This window comes from Populus nigra, chromosome 1 (assembly GCF_951802175.1).
Source record: "Populus nigra chromosome 1, ddPopNigr1.1, whole genome shotgun sequence".
In the NCBI taxonomy this organism is placed as follows: Eukaryota; Viridiplantae; Streptophyta; class Magnoliopsida; order Malpighiales; family Salicaceae; genus Populus; species Populus nigra.
In genome coordinates this window covers 8,016,536-8,037,698 of record NC_084852.1, presented here as the reverse complement: position 1 = coordinate 8,037,698, position 21,163 = coordinate 8,016,536, and the positions used below count along the sequence as shown (strand labels likewise).

The window sequence follows — 21,163 nt, the reverse complement described above, 5'->3', positions numbered from 1 at the left end:
AACTCCTTGTGTAACCCTCATTGGATCAAATGAAAACAGTTCCTTTTGTCCATTCTTAATTATCTAGAAACGAATTAACTTCTACTAAAGCAATCCATCTCCCTAGCTCGACGGATTTTTTTGGTGGTGTTCTTGGTAAGCATTCATGGATACAACAAACCAAACCTGCAGCAACAGGCAGCAACCTCAGCTGGATGAGAGGAGTGTGAACTTTGAATTTTAATTAAAAGATTTGATTGATCATGCATGACGAACAACAATGGTAGTAAGAACAACATTTGAGAAACTCATTAGATTTCCCAGATGCAAAAACAAGGACAACTTTCTAGATCGCCCCCGCTATCTCTCTCTATATACACAAAACATATGTCAGCTGCTTCTCTTCTTTTCCTCCCTTAATTAGCTCTACATCTTTCTCATTTCCGGTCGTACACAGGAAATTAAAGAGAAAAAAATCGACAAACACTAATGCCATAAGACGACTTCCAAATAAGCTGTCCCCGTAAAAAAAAAGGAAAAAAACCACAAAATCATGCGACTTCCGGTGGTGGGGGCAGGTTTAGATCAAGATCAAGTGATAATCCCTTGTTATCATGATGATGATCATAATCAAGGACTGATGATGAATCCGAATCACTCTGGACCCCACCTCCATTCACCATCGCTGTCCGGTCAAACCTGCACATGTTAATATTATTCGCTATACTAATTTTGTCATTATTCTTCGCCTGTGCAAACGCGTCGAAAAAGAAAACTGGGCGCTGAGCTGCAGGGAGTTGGGACCACGCGCCTCCAGGGAAACTAACCCCATCTGGGAACTGGTGGCGGGCGGTATTATGGTGAGCACTGCTAAGGGTGAGATCGAGTGGTGGCGGAGGAGAAGCGGCGCGTGGGTGAGTTGGGGAGGAGGACTCTACAGTGCTGCTTTGGCTGGGACTGCGCGTTGGGATAGGAATAAGCTCACCGACCGTAGGGAAATTAGTTTTGGCTTTGGCTCCGCGAAATTCGCGAGCTGCCGCATCATATGCACGCGCAGCCTCTTCAGCAGTATCAAAAGTGCCAAGCCACACCCTCGTTTTCTTGCCAGGGTCTCTGATCTCAGCTGCATAACGTCCCCATGGTCTCTTTCTGACGCCTCTAAAACGGATCTCTGATCTGGGGCTATTTGGGTTGCTGCTGCTGGGTTTTTCTATGGGAGCCATTTTGGTGTTGAGAGGGCTTCCTGTTTCTCTTTTTATTAAAGAAATAAATGGGATTTGCTTGATGATAAGGCGCGAGGATGGATGGGAAAGAGGCAGGGAGCTGGTTTATTTATAAAGCGGAGAAGCAGAGAGGAAGAGAGAGAAAGGCATGCTGCTTTTGGGGGCAATTTGTTTGTGTTTTGTGTGTGCATACAAAGGTAGGATATGTGGCTTCTCTTACACGAACAACTCAAGTGAGTTTTTGGGCTAATCGGATCTTGACACGTTAGGTTCTCTAAGAATGAGATACGACGAGTCCGTTTGAAAAGGAAAAAAATATTCGGGAAGTACATGATTAAATGTTTTCGTTTTTTTTCGGGGAGGAATTGGGACTCCCATGTGATAGTCATTAAAGTGGCTATTTAAAGGCACATAAAGGTATTCATGTTCATTACTATGGTCAAAATACCATTTCTATCTTCTTCTTCTTTTTCTTCTTTTCCATTCTTGTTATTGTGCATTGACTTTTCCTTTTTATGCACATTAATCCCATACAAGATTATTTGTGTTAAATTTTTTTAATATATAAAAAAGATGATTAATCGATGATAACCCGGTAAACTCAGGTTAACTTGACAAACATGTGGAATATTAGACAAGGACCCCTCATGGAATGGAAAGAGAAAAGAACATAAAAATTAAGGCCTGATAACCTAATTTCAAATGATAAAATTTACAAAAAAAAAAACACATGAATCACCCCGAATTCACTCTACTAACTCTTCACCCGCAACATAAGATCATGATTAAAAAATTAATATACTAATCAATGACCCAAAGAAAAGTATTGAAGTTAAATACAAAAACATTAAGTTACCTCGGGTTAACCTGAATAATCCACGACCCAAGATAATCTAACTAACCTGCGGCCCAAGATAAATATATAGAAAGGAAAAACATATATAAAAAAAAATTAAGGCCCAATAGCCTAATATTAAAGTATAAGACTAAAAAAATTAAAATAAAATCTAAATAACCCAGGTTAACTTGACTAGCATGTTATTAAAAGAATAATGACCAAAATTGGAGAAAAAGTAAAATAAAATGTTTAGGGATAAAAAAATTAAAAACATCATAAAAAGGAGCAATTAAAACAATGAGGACCAAAATTAGATAATAAATACATAAAATAAAATATTGAGGAATAAAATAAATAACTAAAAAATTTAAAAAAAGGATTAAAAAGTAAAAATTAAAAGAATGAGAAACAAAATTAGATTAAAAAAATAAAATAAAATGTTGAGAATAAAAATTAAAAAAAGAAACAAATCAAGAAAAGATTAAAAAACAACAATCAAAACAATGAGTACTATATTTGATATAAAAATTAAATAAAACCAAATGAGAATAGATGAAATTCAAAAAAAAATCCAAAACAAATAAAGACCAATTAAAAGAACGAAGACAACAATTAAGACAAATAAATAAATAAATGGGAGAACAACTCTAAATTTTGGTTGACCTATCACAAATTTCAAAAAGATGAGAGGGAAAAGAGAGAAGAGGAGAAAAAAATCTCGCTTGCGCTGAACCGACATAAATTGCACACTACGTGCCACTTATTAACCGCGCTACCACTGGATACTTTGGAAGAAATGGTAGGTGAACCTTTTGGGTTGCTAAAAAACACCGCATGTGCTACCTAAAGAGAGCGAGTGAGGTGCATTTGCTATCACATGCAATGCAGATGCCAACTACCTTTTCTTTTTAATTATTTTTTTATTTGTTAAAAATCTAATTTGCCCCTATTTCAAATAAATAAGAACAGAAAAACCAGTATAAAAATACCAAAATACCCCTTGACCTCTCTTTTATTTTTTTTACTTGAAGGGCAATGAAGTAATTTTTTTATTTTAAAAAATAAAATGAAGCGAGAGCCCCTCCCATCCTTTAATTTTTATTTTACTTTTTAAAGGTATTTTTGTTACTTAACTATGCAAAAAGTTGATAAACCATTATACCCCCAGTTAATTTCACAGAACCAAATAAATCCTTGAAAAAGACCATCTTATCCTATATAAAGGTCATTTCATTTGTTTCGTGTAATGAAGAACAAATACATCATTGCACTGCAACAATTAATATGCAAGGTGTCTTGCCTTGCAATAAAATATTGGTGGGATTTAGTGTTTTTTTTAATGGGAGTAATTACTTAGATTTATGTTTGCTTTTTCTAATAACATTTCATAAGTGTACTATTGTTTTCGCTAAAATAAGGTTTTAACCTACTCCACTGTTTATTTGTATTTTCTTTTTATGCAAATTAACTTTATATGAATATTAAAGTGTATCTCTCTTCTTCTTCTTTTTCGTTTTCCTTTTATTTTCATCTTTATTTTCATTGATTTATTTTTCATTGTTTTTTCTTTAATTTTATTCTTCAACTTTAAATTGATTTTGAATTGATCTTTATAATTGATTTCGATTTTCTTTCTATAAGCTTATTATAATCTCAAACAAATATTTCGATATTTGGTTTGTGCTCGATGTTGCAAGAGCCTATTTTTGTTATTATATAATTAAGTGAAAATATATTTTTTTAAATAAAGTTATCAAACCTAGTAGAGTCCATGATCTAAGTGATGATTTTGATGTGAGTATTTTTGTCATTTAACCATGCAAAAAGTTGATAAACCATTATACCGTTGATTAATATCTTAAAACCAAATAAATTTATGAAAAAGACCATCGCACCCCATATAAAGGTCATTTGTTTTGTATAATAAAAGGTAAATGTATCATTTCGTTGTAGCAATCAATAGTGTAATATGTCTTGCCCTACAATAAAACATTGGTGGGGTTTAATGTTTTTTTTTAATGGGAGTAATTACTTAGATTTGTGTTTTCTTTTCGTAATAGCATTTCATAAGTGCACTATTTTCTTTGCTAAAATAAGATTTTAACTCACCTACTCGAATGTTTATTTGTATTTTTTTTCCTATGTAAATATACTTATATGAATAGTAAAGCATATCTCTCTTCTATTTTTTTTCCTTTTATTTTTGTTTTTTTTTCTTTGATATTTTTTTCAATTTCATCATTTAATATTTAAATGATTTTGAATTGGTGTCTCAACATTTAATTGATTGTTTATTGGTTTTTCCCACTTTGCCCCTCTTTTTTGTCCTTTTATTTTTATTTTTTTGTCCTCGATTTTTTTTTCTAATTTTATCTTTCAATATTGGGTTTTTATTAAGATTTTTTATTTTTTTTCTTTAATTTTATCCTTCAACTTTTAATTAATTTTGAATTGATTTCAATTTATTTTTTATGAGTTTATTGTAGTCTCAAAAAAACATCCTCATATTTAGTTTGTGCTCGATATTATAAGTGTCTATTTTTGTTATTATATAATTAAGTGAAAATTGTCTTTTTTTTAAGAACAAAGTTATCAAACCTTGTAGTGTCTATGATATGAGTCATGATTTTGACGGGTTAAGTAGCTAAACTTAGGTTGATATCCATTAAGTCACCGTCTCAATATTAAAAACAAAAAAAATATCATTTTGATTATTTTTTTAGAAGAACTAACCACGCTTTTTAATTGTCACCCGGGTAGTCTCTAACCTCGCTAAATTGAATGGATCATGTTTGAAACGCCCACAAGATTTAACTTTAAACCCGTGTTAGGTAACAAGTTGGGTTAGAGATTCAAGGTTGACCTGTCGAACTGAGTTTAGTAATAATATCAAATATTTCATTGCAACCTAAATATTTTTTTTTATTTTTTTTTATCTAACCTGCAATGTAGCATGTGCATGTAAATGAGTATATCTAAATTTTCATAAACAAACTTAGCAAGTGATGCATGGTATTGTTTATGAAAAAATATATCCTTTTTTTATTTGATGATAAAAAATATTTTTAAATTAATTTATATATTAATGGACGTTAAGAATTCTATCTCGAAAATATTTTCTTTTAATATATATACATCAGAAGTTATCTTTTTTTAGTGGGTCTTTTTCTTTATAAATTTGTTTCTAAGTGATGTGTGCATATTTGTGAATTTTTTTATTTTGAATTACCTAAAAATCCTTTTCATAGTTATATATAGATTGGTTTTAGGATGCTATATTAATTGAGGATAAGAACTCTCTCTAGAAAATATTATCTTTTAATATAAGTACATAAAAAACTATCTTTTCTTAGTGGTTTTTTCTTTATAAATTTGTTCCTAAGTTATATGTGCATATTTGTGAAAAAATTTTATAATTTTGAATTACCTAAAAATCCTTTTCATAGTTATATATAGATTGGTTTTAGTATGGTTACTTGCATTGACTCTATAAAACTTTTTAGTAATATTATTAAACTCTACTTGACTTATAGGTTCGATTTAACTCAGGTTAGATTTCAAAATAAAAAGGTAGGACTTGACACGCGAGACCAAGTCAATTTGGCAGGTTCACAAGGAATTCTATCAAACCGATTAAAACCCAACTTGATTGTTTTTCTTTTCAAAAGATAAAATTTTAAAGACGACATTATTTTAACATTTTTTTACAAATACTGAAATAAAAATGTTTTGAATTAACTCGGGTTTACCCATTGAATCCATGAACTGGGTTATGAACCTGGTTAGGTTTAAAAACTTCACTTTTTGAAATCATTTTTATATTTAGTTATATGATACTAAGAACATATATTTGCAGAAAAGGTAATGAATAAAATTATAGGCTCGAGTTAACTCAAATCAACCAGATTTTTTTATTTTTAGAAAAAGTCAAAATAATACCATTTTTTTAAAAAAAATGAATATAGTAAACATGTTTTGATTGAATTTTCCCCAAGTTAACTGAAACATTGGTCAACCTAGGTTTTTGACTGTATTACACCAGATCAATTCTTCCTAAAATTTTTTTAAAACTTGGGTCGATCTAAGCCAAGGATCACTTAGAACACGGGTCAACTCGTCGAGTCGAGCCAAGTTTTAAATAGTTGCTTTCTAAAAACAATGCTTTTAGTTTAATCACTAGCTAAGGTCATGAGTTTGAAAAGTTAACACGGGTTAGCGTCGTTTTTTTCTCAATTGCATCATTCGAAGTTGTTTGTTTTAAAAAAATAAACTTCTTTATTTTCTTCAGTTTTCTTTCCAATCATGTTATCTTTATCTCATGATTTAGGTGAGAGATTTATCTGAATGACCTAAGTTTTTTTAGATGCTGCTTTTTTTGTATTTTTTTTATTTTGTTCTCCAAAATTCAAAATTCAATTTTATTTTTTTAGAGTTTAATTCATGAGATTTGACAATCATTAGTTTTTTTTATTACATCAAGTCATTGATTTTTTTTATTTTTTTAAATATAATGATAATGTTTTAACATTTTTATGTTATAAAAAAATTGACACGGTTAGGGTAAAGCCCGGACCAACAATTTAGTTAAATGCAATTTCTAATTATTTTTTTGTGTAAAAGTAAAAAAGCCGTTGAGATACTAACCGACAACATTATGATTCTATCAATGTCATAGAATTACTCTTGATTAATTATATCGTTCATGATAAATTTATTAGTTTCTTATCTTTCTTCTTTGAACGGTGAATTTTCTAATAAAAACTAAAAAATAAAAATAGTTGTCATTAAAAGTTCATCAAAGTCCTTGAATTTTAAATAATTTCTATTATACCATCTGTTTTTTTAGTCAATAATAATACGGAAAAAACACCACATTCTAGTAAAATAAAAGCCACCACATGCACTTGAGGGTCTGGCTTAGTGGTAAACCATGTGACTTGTTCCGTCTCAGTCTCGAGTTCGATTCTATATGTGCACGCCTGTCACCCCCGCGGTGACTTACCTGCTCACTGGGCTTGCAAGATACTTAGTGGGCCGTGGAGAATAGTCGTGCGCGCAAGCTGGTCCGAACATCCCACAATAATAATAATAATAATAAAAAAAAAAGCCACCACATATCCTACCCCAACTGCATAAATAATTTCAACCTGGTCATAAAATAATAAAAAAATTTACACCTCTGAGTCATTACTAATTTGCAGAGCCCTCTCGCTTTTTTTTTTTTTTCCCTTCCAAATTAAAAACAAATAATTACAGACACAGAGCTCGCGTAACCCGACTCACGTGTTTATTCAAAGTGCAACGAAATCGAGAAAGGGCAACACGTGCACAAGAGCGTGGGTTGTATTAAGGTAACAAATTGTACTTCTTAGCCAGGGGCGTTTGAAGCACGCGCCACACACGTGGTACTGTGGCTCCTGTTATTTTATTGAGCTAATTGATTGTGAACCGAGGGAGGGCTCAGTCAACGAAGTGTGTATAAATAGGGCCGCCGCCCTTACCGCAACTTAATAATTATAGCAACATTTGTCTGTTCTCTTGCGTGTACCTGCTCCTATATTAAATTCACGCCGCCTCTTTATATATCTGCCGCCACGTAGCCACATCACGCTATGGTGGCAGGCGGAGTTTGGCTTATTTATTTTAAGACTTCTTTTTTTTTTTTTAAAAAAAAACATGCTAGTTCCCTCACAAGAGTATAAAAAAAGAATAAAATCTACTACTGAATGAGCGGATTTCACTGGTATCATCCATGTTTATTGTGCTTATGTTTGTTTTTTAAAATTATAAATTTTGATTTTGAATTATAATTTAAAAATTATTTTTTATAAATACTTATAATAAAAAAATTTAAATGAAATTAAGTATATTTGATAAAAAAATCATTCAAGGTATATTTTTTAAAGTGTGTTTGTTTTTGTGTTTAAAAAATTTATTTTTAAATTTTTAAATTTTTTTGCTTCAATTTTTTTTATGATTTTAAATTTTTTTTATGTACTGATATTAAAAATAATTTTTTTAAAATAAAAAATATTATTTTAATTTTAAACGATAAACACTTTAAAAAATAACCGTTACCATCATCCCAAAAACCATCTATATTTAAACTTTTAATTAAGCAAAATTCAGAGTCAATTTTGTAATAATCTATAATAAGTGATTTTGTTTCGAATGAAGTTTTAATCTAATTTCTAAATATTGTAATTATGCTTGAGATTATGATGATGTTTAAAAAATTAAAATAATTTGAAGTTTATATTTTTAACATTATTGTATTAAAATAATTTTAAAGTATAAAAAATTAATTTTAAAATAATTTTAAATTAATTCAGAAGTGTGGTTTAATAATATTCTCAGACACATCAAAAGAACTTATTTAGTATTATAGTGATAATTATTTTTTAAAGTGTTTTTTATTTTAAAATATCATTAAAATAATTTTTTTAAAATTTATTTTAATATCATTTTATTAAAATAATAAAAAAAATTAAATTTTTTTAAAAATACTTTTCCATAAAAAAAATTAATAAGAAAGAAACACAAAAGCCAGTTTGACATGCCACAGTTAATTTTGAACCAAAAATAAAGGGATAGCAATAGCTCAAGAAACCACTTTCAATCGAGCACTACTCGTCATGAACAGAGAGGAGACAAGAATCACGTGGCACGCGTAATGCAAGGACAAGCGTCTGATATCACCAAACAGAATAAATATGGGCGGCGTTGGCGTCGTTTAAACGGCGGTTAAGACGGCCTAGTATCAGTAAGCACCTCGCTTTCTGTGTGACGCGTGAAGTCAGCCGCCGTTTGTTTGTCTTCTGTTGGCAAAAATAGTTCAAAATAGATGACGGCAGCTAAACAACATTTGTGTTCTATTGTGGCCTCCTCTTTCTTCTCGCCGCGTGTGGAGGATGGGTCTGAATCTGCATGGAAGTTGCTGATCCTTCGAAGGGGTCCAGTTAGATCTAACGGTGGATAGGCGAGGTTTTAAATTGCTGTGATCTGGACACGTGTTGGGGAATATAATAGCAATGAATGAAATACAGGATTGGTAGGCAGAATCAGGCATCCGCCTATCAAGGACAAAGGTTTGCATTCCATCCAAACTTTTTCCACAGAGTTTTTGTCTGCTAATCGACACCTTTGTGTCAGATTTTGGAGTGTTTTCTTCAAAATTACACAGTTTTTTTTTTTTTTTTAATAACACAGCTAGAAATAACTGTTGGAATCAGCGTATTTTCTTTTCTTAAAAAAAAAAAAAGAATTGCCGAGACCCGCCTTTTTCTGCAACGAGGAACCATTGTAAACATATTTGGTATTGTGTTTTATCAAAATTAAAAATTTTATTTTGCTAAAATTAAGTGCGGTTTATATTTATTGGATCGTTTTGATGTGCTGATGTCAAAAATAATTTTTAAAAAATGAAAAAAATATCATTGGCATGCATTTCGGCATAAAAAGCTATTTGAAAAGTACACGCAACCACACTGCCAACACGCTCAAAACACAAGGAATCTTTACTTTTTTATTTTTTTATTAATATGAGTGGGGTAATTACTTATATTTCAACTAATTATACAAATTTTTAAGTTAATGATCATGTAAACCTTCATTAATTATTATATTAGCCATTATAAGATTCAAATCTAAAATCATAGAAGGAACAAATCTTTTAATCATAAATTTTCATCACTGAACCATCTAATATACATGATTAATCAAATATCTGATTATAAAGTAACACAGAAATTGACATTTAAAAATATATATCAATCTTTTCATACATCCACACCTAACACAGGATTCTTGAACTGGGCTAAAGTTTTGAAGAAGTTTATTTCATAGCAAACTTCCATGGCCGCTGACAAGACTATAGTGTCTTTGTTTCTTGCGTTTAAGAAATTGATTGGTATGGTCATGATATTTATTTTTAAAAATATATTAAAATAATATTTTTTATTTTTTAAAATTTATTTTTGATATTAATATATTAAAACAATATAAAAATACAAAAAAAATAATTTAAAACAAAGAAAAAATAAAATATTAATTTTTTTCAAAAATATTTTTGAAATGCAAAAACAAATCGGTTCTAATTTTTTTTTAAAATTTTAAAATTATTTTTTTATGATTTTTTATTGTTTGAATGTATTAATATAAAAAAATCTTAAAAAATAAAAAAAATATTATTTTAATATTTTTTAAAACAAAAAATACTTTAAAAATAACCATCTTGACATGTGAGCATTTCCTATGCTTATATGGTTGTATTTGATTTTAAGGTTTAATTTATTTTTAATTTTTTTGTTTTAAAAAAATTAAATTAATATATCATATAGATTTTGATTGAAAATGGTCCAAAAATCATTTTATTACAAAGATTAACATGCCTTTCAACACACTGTGTCATTTTTGTTAGATTTCTTTCAAGTTTTCTAGCTGTAAGTTTTATTTTGTTCTTTTTAAGTGGAGCTTTTATTATATCTTCGGGAATAAAATAAAGACTTTAATGTAAGTTTTCTAATTTTGCTCTTAATAGTTTAGATTTTATTTTTATTTTAATAAAAAAACACACACACACACTTATTAATGCTTTTCCTATTTAAAACAAGACAAAGGCAAAAAATAGAAAAGAAAAGAAAGATAGAGGATTACAAACAAATCAACAAGAATGGCTGTGGAATTCAACCAAGTTGTTTTCAAAACCTATTTATAAATTAGGTTTGTAATTAACAGGCTATAGTCAGTTGTAGGCCGATAATCGTAGGCTTGTAGTCACTAGACTGATAATCAATAGGTTCATAATCATAGGCTTGTAATCACTAAACAATATTTTTCATAAAAAAACAATAAAAAATATTAATCTATACACTTTTGTTAAGGATTTTCAGTGGCAGGGTTTTCAATGATTTTGGAACGAGGGGTTTCTATTCCTGTAATTTAAACTTTGATTACTGTGGTGGCTAATACAAGGATGGTTAGAAATTTATATCATTATTAATTTTAGAATTTATAAAATTAATTTAAGTATATACAAACTCATAAAAAATATTAGTTTATATTTTTTTATTAAGAATTTTCAGTGCAGGGTTATAATAAGTTTGAAATTAAAGATTTATTTTTTCTGTGATTTAAAGTTCGAGCTATATAATTGCTAATATGATAGCCACTGAAGATTTACATAATCGTTTATTTTAGGATTAGTGGGATTAGTCAAAGTACGAGTAAACTGATCCGGATACTCATATTAATAATAATAAAAAATATTAACCTATATTCTTTTGTTAAGGATTTTCAGTGTATGGTTGTAATGAGATCAATAATAACTACATGAATGTAAGTTTTATTTGCAATCAACTTCTTTGCTCTTAAATTTCGGGTATTCTTTATTGTTAATATTTAAGTTTTATAATTTTAGCTTGCTTATAATCTGGAATTACTGATTAAATTGTAAAACTTCACTGCATGATTTATTTTTAGTGATCAACTTTGAAATTCAAAGTTTTTTTTTAAAGAATCCTAAAACAATCTTCTAAGCATTTTTTTTAATCTTCAAGTGGGTTTTTTTTATAAACCATTCATAGATACGTGTTTGAAAATATGATTGTGGTTGTTTTTTCAACATATTTTTCATTCATAAAAGTATGTCAATAATATTTTTTTATTTTTAAAAATTATTTTTAAGATCAGTACATTAAAATAATCTAAAAACATTAAAAATATATTAATTCAAAATAATTTTTTTTAATTTTTTTTAAAAATACCTTTTGAACACACTGCGTTTTGAAATATTATTTTTTATTTTTTATAATTTCAACAAATTCTCCAGTATCTACAATGATGAAACGCTCTTATTTATACTTGGAACAATCCCTCCAAGCAAGGAAAACAACAAAACCTACACTTCCATGTCTAAATACGAAGTTTAAACTAGCTAGCTTTCAGGAGGTGATAGAATCTTCAAGGTAGCAGATTTTTCAACATAAAATCCTTCTCCATCTGCACCTAGTCTAAGTTGTGGATATTGTATCAGGAAAAATCGAAGCTACTTCATTGACTATGGAGGCGCTTCCACATGCATGTGACCTTCAAATAACAATGCCAAAAGCTTGATGTAGCGTTTGTTGGCAAAGGGGGAAGAATTATGCAAGTTAAAGTTAATGCTGGGGAGAGATTTCGTATTTCCTGACAGCCTGCACACTTGAGAGTAAACCATGGCTCTCTCTCTAGGAATCTCCAATTCATGCACCGTTTGAAGCGATAGTGACAAGACACATTTATCTCTCTACTGTTATATGATTTGTTATGTGGTTTGCTGGGAATCAATACAGTTTTGCTTTTGAACTTGACATTAGTTAGGATAATCCTCTGTTTTGGGACATGTTGTTTAAGAACCCTTTGGGCCCTTAACCATCTTTTAGCATTCTTCCAAGCAAACTGCATCTGGATCTTTGGGATTCTAGGTCAGCCCCAGAGTCAGAATTCCTGACAGTGCTAAAAAAACACAACAAATATCTTCGCAAGTTCCCATTTATTTAGTTTCAGCTGCAAAACTCAATGGATGATTATTTTTCATGATGTTTCTGCTGGTATTTCTCAGTAAAAGTAAATTCATTGATGATGGAGGCCTGATTCTCGTGGTTATTTCTCAGTAAAGTCACATGGAGGATTCAATCTTGTTAGCCGGCGATAATCCTGTTATTTCATATTTCTTATTGTCTACTGCCCCTCCTTAAGTAGAAGTCACATGGAGGCATCTCTTGCAAAGACTGAGGTATCATCAATGCGGCTCAAAATACGTTTCCTTTGTGTAATGATAGTGTGTGCGTTGACAATTCGGCATCTTTTCTTTGAGAGCCACCAGGAGTGGATGTTCGGTCTCGTCTAAGTTCTTGGCCGGGATGTCTTTGGGCAATACCGAACTCTGTTGACCTCTTGTTTCATCCGTGGAAGGCCTTTTGCGTGCTGTTCTATCGCCTGGACCCATAGATTAAAAGTGGACTAATCCAGTCAAGATCAGAGCTACAACATCGTGGGCGAAGCCTACTCCAGGTTCTCTTAAATGGAATGTTGATGGCCTGTCGCTGGGGAAACTGAGAAGGGCAGGTATTGGGAACATCCTTAGAGATTCGGAAGGGATTTTCCTCTGTTTCCTCATGCCTCATGGGTGTTTTGGACTCTAATGTGGCTGAAGCTCATGCGACAAAAAAGGCTTTGGATCATTTAGCCAAGCAGAGCATAGATGGAGCAGGGGAGTTTATAGCTTGGCTATGATGGCTGCTACTTTCATCTTTGCTGTCCATTTTTCTGCAGTTTGCTCTCAACTTTCTTGGTGGTGACAATATTTTTCAATATTAATAAATTTTATCGATTCCCCAGAAAAAAAGAAAAGAAAGGGCGCTCGCGGACACAGATGAGCACCCATAAAATCAAGCCTAGGTACCAGATTCTACCATTGAACAAGTTATTAACTCAATCCTGAGTTCTTCCTCAAGTTCCTACACGTTGCAAAGCCAACAGAAAATGTTGAAAAATTTGAAGATGTCTTGGACTCACTTCCCATACTGAAAGAAAACCAAAGCTTTGAGGTAATACAGATAAGCAGTTCTCAGTTTTCCTTTGCTTCATGAGACACGACATGCATAAGAAGTATAAACGGGATTAAATACTATAAAAGATCAACCAAAGTCAGTGCAAAGACACGATAAAAAGAGACTTCAATCAAAAGTTTGATCACTTCAGGGTCGCCATTTCTCTTTCAATGACAGAATGCCCACTACAGTGACTGGTCACAGGCAAACCACGCCTTCTAGCATAACAACATCCTTTAACAAAATTCAAGACTGTACTTGATTGAACTGGCATTTTCATCACAATAACCTTCATAAACTTCAGAAAAGTGTTGGATCTTTTAAAGAAACAGACTTGACCTCTTGAACTACTGTAATGATTGATTCAGTCACCCTTTTCTGCTGGGTCTTCAGAACCTCTCGTCAAAGACATTGGAATCTCAGTTAAGCCCGTATTGGTCCTGTTGACAAGTCGTCATGAAATAGCAATAAACATGGAAATGATTAATAATGGTAAGGCAAGGAAATTTACTCTGCCAGGACCAGTAACTCATGCAAAACTTTCTACTTTTAAGGTGGTCTGGAGATGTGGCCATGACTGGAGTAAACTTGCATGCATAATGACAGAAACTTAAATCATATGCCAAAACTATGATTCTCAGGTGATGAAAGTATTACCGCCACCTTGGATTTGACAGGGTGAATGAGTGTTAATCATGTATTCTTGTTTCAAGATGCGAATAACAATAGAATTTGATATTAATAGTAGTCTCGGACCACTAAATCTGCAAGTATTAATATAATATATATTAATAGTAGTTTGGATCCCTAAATTTATAATATTTAAATTTAAAATTATGAATATTAATATATATTTTTTAAAATATTTTATAATCTTAATTTCAAAAGCATTTTTAATCAAACATATTAAACTATTTTTTCTTCAACCTCAATTTCAATCACAGTTTTAACTAAACACCTATTTTTTTAAATCAATCTCAACTAAAAATACTTTTTATAAAACAATTTTTTTCAAACCACAATCACAACAACTACCGCAATACCAAACACAATCTAAATGTCTAAACTTGCCTAAAGTGCATCAATTTTAACAAACAGTAAATTTAAGGCACTGTTTTGACTAGAATTCGCAAAGGATTACCTCAGCACTTGTTCTTCTCCTGCAGCAATATGGTGGAGTGAAACGAAACTTGGATTGTATGCAATCGCATGGGTATCCTCCATATTTTCACATTTGATAATACGCCCCCAAGACCTAATTTTTTCTATATTGTAACAGACCACTAATTCTCCATCGAGTAAAATTAAGATTTTCCCTCTTCGCAAGAGAATTAACGGTTCATAAGAAATAAAATGGTGATAGTCGGGTTTAAACAGAATCTGTTTGGACCAAGACTCTTGGACACCATACTCGTTCATAACCCATACCTGAATTTCATAAGGAGCATCCCACTTACGTACTGTCACAGACAAACAATCTTTTAAAACCCCCAACCTTATGAATCCATCCAAATTTTCATCACAGATAGGAGGTGCCGGCAATCTCTTGAACTGCTCACTTTCAAAGTCAAAAGAGCAGATACACTCCAAACTTGTTTCATAACGGGCCCAGTGGATGCAACCATGCAGAGAGGTATTAAAATCCAGTCTTCCAATGCTGAAACCATTTCCTACGCTTCTCCAATGTCCTGTCTTAATTGTGTATATTTCAGCCTTAGGGTACCTATGCCGATCATTTTGATAAAAAGTCCACAGCACTTTGTATTGATTGCCAGTGGCACTACATCCAAGAGCAAAATAGTTGCCATACAAACATGTTTTATGATCATCCACATGGATTTCGATGTGCTCACATAAAATTGGATTGCAAACATGAATAACATTGCGGAATTCACCTCCTGATAAGCAAAGCAGTCCATTACAAGAATTCATCAACTCAATATTTGCTGTGGCTGGTAAGTTGGTTTCAGGAACAAACTCCATTCTCTCAACCTTGAAAGTTTTACCAGTTTCCTCATGAATCTGGAATAAATGGAATATACTTGATATGCCTCCTTCAGGCAAGGCTTTGATCAAGATTCCAGGGGGAGATCTTGAAAGGTGGGGGTTGGCAAAGTCTTTATCTGAAATTAAGCGAAGACAAGTCTTGCAAACGCACCTGAAGCTCAAGATGGTCTTCACGGGAAATCTTGATAGTATGTCAACCATCACATCCGCTGAGAGCTTGGTGACTATGGTGTTTGGCACTTCTTCTTTCGTATCATCCATGGACACGTAAAGTTTTCTTGTATAAAGGGACAAGATAAGGTAAACTTTGTTTCAAGAAGAGGGTTTTTGGAGCTTAGGCTGTTTGCTTGTTTATCTAATGTTGTGACTCACAACTCTCTCACTGCATGCGCATATATATAAGCAAGAGAAGCCTGAGGAAGTTGGTGGGGTTTTGTTGGAGAGGACTTAGAGAAATGAATGCAAGATGAGTGGCCATACTTAAAGGAAGAATGAAGCTGAAGAAGGAAAGAAAAGACGCAATGAATGGGATGAATCGTCAAGGCTTGTGCGTGAAAGAAAGAAGAAGAGAAGAGTTGGCAATCTTGGTTCAGTTTCGAAGTTTGTTAAAGCTATATAATTATCGCCTCAGAACAGAGAATTTGATTCAAGAAGGTGGATCAGATTGAGCATACTCAAGGTTTGAGAGGATTTCATAGTGCCAAACTCTTGGGCTTGAGATTTGGTTTATAAATTGAGTTATTATTATCTAGTAATGGCATAAGTAGGGTCTAACTGGGTCTTTTATTAGTATTTATTTTATTGAAAGATCATAATGAAGTTGAAATTAGAGGTGTAATCAGAGCAAGCTCTTGATTTATACAGACCACGCAAGCGGATCAACTTTCTGAAAAAGAAAAGAAAAGATATAACGAGTATTTACCGACGAGTATCTTGTTAAATCATTGTACCAGTAAAAATATTATTATCAAGTAAAACAATACGATATTTGATATATAAGTAATTGATTTTAGTGTAAATAAGAGATTATTAATGCATATATCTCGTAGTTAATTAGTTGTTTACATATGACATCAATTATTTTTATGTATATATATTTAATTTATTAATAAAGATTTATTTATTTTTAATGTTCATCAAATATTTGATTAATGAATATAAAGTAAAGATAAAATCCTTGAAAAAAAACTTTGCAAAGAAAATTATAAAGTTATAATTATGAAATTCTTATTGCATCAAAATATTATTCCTAAAATATTCATGGTCCATACTTTATTAAGATTGGTTATTAATTAGAGCTGTTAAGACTGATACATATTATGTTTTTTTCTTTATGAAAGGAAACAATTGTTCTCATAAGCTAAGGTATTAGAGATACTTAAAACTAATATGTAAGTATTTGTCAGATGACATGTTTACTGAATTGACTCACATCATAATTCAATATGGAGAGATCATAAAAAGTTGCTAGACATTGCACTTGATTTTCAAATATAAGTCAATCAATTGTTGAATTGATAATAAATTAATTTGTTTAATTGATTAAATCCTATTTTATTAGGATCGTGACTTACATTTGGGTCAACTTATTAGGGAACCTAAAGAGTCACACATATAAGAACCATTGGTCAAAAATTAAAATGGGATGATTAATCAAGTATGACTTGATTGTAAATATGTTTAAGAAATAGAGGACTAAAGTGTAAATTATACATGAAATTATAATTCTAGACCTAGAAAATCAAGTGGAGAGTTGGTTGCATAAATTTCTAAAATTAGCCTAAAATAGTATATGTGATTTAAGGAGAAAATTAATATTTTGTCATTTATAAGGTTTTTAGATTTTCCTATAAATAGAATGCCATGTTTCTTATTTCCTAAGAGCTTTAAGGTGAGAAGAGTACAATAGGTAACACCTAAACACAAAAATAAAAGAGCTAACTCTCTAAGGTACAACAATTCTTTTCTTCAACAAAGGTTTATGATATTTTTCACTGGTGGTTTGTGTGGATTACCATTAGAGATCGGACAATTGGACGTCTTGTAGTTTGTGATAACTTAGCCTTGAAACATATATTCAATGTCGAAAAGAAGTTTAGATCTTTAGGTAATCTTCGTATAAACCCTAAACAACTATAGATCTGTCTAATAGGATCCTTGAGACTCTAATGTTTTTTTAAATTCACCGTTTTCACTATGTGTATATGTTTCAAGAAACCCAACAGCCAGTGGGTTGAAATATGGAGGTTGACAAAGAAAGGCTTTAAAACTAAGTGAAGTCAAGTTTTGCAAATGAGAATGCATCGGAAGAGGGATTAGCAACATTGATAGTATGAATGTTGAACTGATCTTCAGGTTCACACAACAGGTCATCGATGTCCAACAACAGATGCTTATCATTGTTGTTGTTTGTGGTACCAATGCAGACAAAAACAACACAAGAATAAAAAAATAAAAAACTCTAATTTAAAAATTTATTACTGAATATTTTTCTTTAAGTAGGCTACTGATATACAAATTAAACAACTCTATTTATGCTAATTCTTGGCTTAAATTGAATAATAATAAAAATTATTAAAATGAATAGGAAGAATAAAACACCATAAAGAAAATTATTTTTCTAAACTAAATAGGGATAAATATAACTAAGTAAATAAATAACTTCCTCTAAAAATCCTCCTGCATCAGTCTCTCCAGGTTGGAAGGAACTCATTCTCGTGTTCAAATTATTTTTGTCTCGATCTTATAAATGTCCAATCAAGACTCTCTAACCTCTTTTCTTTCTTTGTTTAAAGTGTATAATAATTTTATACATTAACTTCAATCATTTCATGTTAAATTTTGCATAAAAAATATCAATTGACAAATTATTTTTCTTTCAATGGCTTCTAAAGTAATGAATAGCAAACCTTAAACTTACTTCATCGATATATGTTGTATCCATATAACTTTTTATGGTACATGTTTCAAAGTGACGCAATCAAGTGATGCCATCAGTTTCAGTGTACACTTGTGATTTGGCTTCTTGACTTCATAAAGTGAGAGGAGTTGCAAGATGACTAATTGAAAATTTTCAAAAACTTTAAAGTAAGGCATATTTATATTTAATACCATCTATAGCTCAACGATCAAAGCTTGATATTCAGCCACCTTATTGGAGCAACATTCAGTAAGTAAGAAGGCAAACGACAATACTTATCCTTCAAATATGATAAAGATTACTTCAATTCTGGCTCTATTTTATCGTGATACACCATCAAATAACATTTTCCATGGTTCTGAAATTTTAATGAATAAGACATCCTCATTAGGCAAGTCTTCATAGAACTTCCATTCATTGGGAATATGATGATCAAAAAAAAAATCATTTAATGCTTGCCCTTTTACCACCTTTTATGAGACGCAGACAATTTCAAATTCTTGAAGTAATAAAGCCTATTTTACCAATCTTCCCGATAGTACATGCCTTGAGATAATGTACTTTAGAGGGTTAGCTCAAGAGATTAATCATACTAAATGCGCTTGGAGATAATGCCTTAATTTCTTTATTATAAACATCAATGATAGACAGGTCTTTTCTATTGGAGAATAATTCAATTCAGCCTCATTTAATGCCATACTAAGGTAGTGAGATCATTTTTTACCTTTATCATTTTGTTGTACCAATAAAACTCCCAAGGAATGTATTTGAGCTACAATATAGATGATAAGCAGGTGTTCTAATACTAGTGCTTATAGGATAGGTAGATTAAGCAAATACTTTTTAATCTTATTAAAGGTATTAATACAATATTCTTCCTAATAGAATGATGTATCCTTTTTCATCAAATGAGTGAATGATTGACATCGACCTTTTAAGTTAGAAATGAACCTCCATATATAGGCCAACTTTCCCTAGAGACTCTTCAACTCATGGATGTTTTTTTTTTGCTCTAGCATTTGTATGATGGCATTGATCTTAGACTAATCAATCTCAATTCCTCGATGTCGAACTATAAATCCTAGAAATTTGGCCGAGGAAACACTAAATACACATTTTAATAGGTTCATCTTAATCGACATAATCATTCAAATACCAAACAAAGACCTTGCAAATGGTTTTCTTTTTCCTTTGACTTCACACCACAAGGTTATCAAAGTAGCATTCAATATTTTGGTGAAACATATCATAAAAATCTTTTGCATCACTTTTTGATAAGTGGTACTTATATTTTTCAAGCCAAAAGACATGACTTTATAACAATTTCGGAGTCTGGAAGGTTGTCTTCTCCTTATATGCGGGTGCCATTCAAATCTAATTACAGCTAAATGAACCATCCATAAAGGTTAATCTCTCATGGCCTATGGTAGCATCAACCATGATCTTGATGATTGGAAGTGGAAAGTTATTATTGAGACAATCATTGTTAAGGTCTTAAAAATCCATATAAATATGGGTTTGACCATTCTTTTTTATTTTATTTTATTGAGATGATATTTGACCTCATGAATGAAGCCTACTTGAATAATTTTATTGACTTTGACCTCAATGTATGAGATGAGTTCAGGATGAAAGCGACACTTAAATTGTTTTATAGGTTTAACCTTATTTTTTACTGTTAACTGATGAATAACAACCCTCTAGTCTAAACCTAACATTTCATTGTAGGGCCATGAAAAGATATCTCGATACACCATCAAAAGTTTCATGTAATTCCCTTCTTCTTCAAGTTATAAGTTTGTGTTGATGAAGGTTGGGCGTAAGTGTTTAACAATGCCTAAGTTAACCTCTTTAAGTTCATCCATTATAAGCTTATTTTATGATTCAAAGGCGAGTGAAGCCTCTTTGATATCTTCTTCGACGGGAAGCTCATCATTATGATCCTTTTTAATAGTGATGTGATTTGAAGTGAGATACATTATTTTCTCTTCTTTCTCTTCATTAGAGGGTTTTATGATCACTATCGTTCATTTTTTCCCTTTCAATATCACCTCAGCACTCACCACCTATTTATATTATCTCTTACAAGGATAAGCTATCTTCATTAAATGTTTGTACCTCATTTGGTTCGATGAGCTTAAAAACTTCTTGTCCCTAGTCAGCCACACATACATTGACATATTTAAACTGATTGAAGGTCAACCTTTTAATCAATAAATGTAGAGTTCTAGACCTTTAAATTAAGTGTGGTTTATTCCTAATGGTAGATCTGCATACCCTCTACAAGATCTAGGTCTATCAATGATACGTCACAATCTCCACAATGATCTTGACAAAGTACCCAATCTAATCATCTATGACTAAAAAATAAACTCACCATGGCAGAAAAAACTCTAAGGTTGTTTTCTCATGCTTGATTACAGTTTACAAGAAGAAAAAACATAAACCAAACACCATCAATTTTAGGGAGGAAGGTTTTGGAAAAGAAAGAATAAGAATCTTCCATAAATTCTCTTGGCAAAACCACCATGGTTTTGCAACTTATTTTTTTAGGCTTCTTATAAAAAGGCTGATGCTCTTAACTAGAAAGAGAGGAGGTCTATTT

General features: G+C 31.3%; 2 protein-coding genes across 2 annotated transcripts; both read right to left on the bottom strand.

The window, feature by feature from the left end:
* Positions 1–202: 202 nt before the first annotated feature.
* Positions 203–1,376, bottom strand: LOC133693364 (ethylene-responsive transcription factor 4). The gene has a single exon (XM_062114570.1). It carries the CDS (start codon positions 1,200–1,202, stop codon positions 531–533), a length of 672 nt encoding a protein of 223 aa, XP_061970554.1. The 5' UTR covers positions 1,203–1,376; the 3' UTR covers positions 203–530.
* An 11,634-nt stretch (positions 1,377–13,010) lies between these two features.
* On the bottom strand, positions 13,011–15,899 carry LOC133701892 (F-box protein At3g22700-like). The gene is made up of 3 exons (XM_062126106.1): positions 15,060–15,899; positions 13,484–13,538; positions 13,011–13,234 (listed from the first exon to the last, which is right to left on the bottom strand). Exons 1-3 carry the CDS (start codon positions 15,897–15,899, stop codon positions 13,011–13,013), a joined length of 1,119 nt encoding a protein of 372 aa, XP_061982090.1.
* Positions 15,900–21,163: the final 5,264 nt, after the last annotated feature.

Excerpts from the sequence above, each read along its gene's own strand:
- LOC133701892 (XM_062126106.1), bottom strand. The coding sequence starts at position 15,899 with ATGGATGATACGAAAGAAGAAGTGCCAAACACCATAGTCACCAAGCTC. Across the intron at positions 13,539-15,059 it reads ATGCTCCTTATGAAATTCAG|GAACTTGAGGAAGAACTCAG; the intron begins GTATGGGTTATG and ends TGCAACGTGTAG. Across the intron at positions 13,235-13,483 it reads TTGTTCAATGGTAGAATCTG|CTTCAGCCACATTAGAGTCC; the intron begins GTACCTAGGCTT and ends TTGTCGCATGAG.
- LOC133693364 (XM_062114570.1), bottom strand. The coding sequence starts at position 1,202 with ATGGCTCCCATAGAAAAACCCAGCAGCAGCAACCCAAATAGCCCCAGA.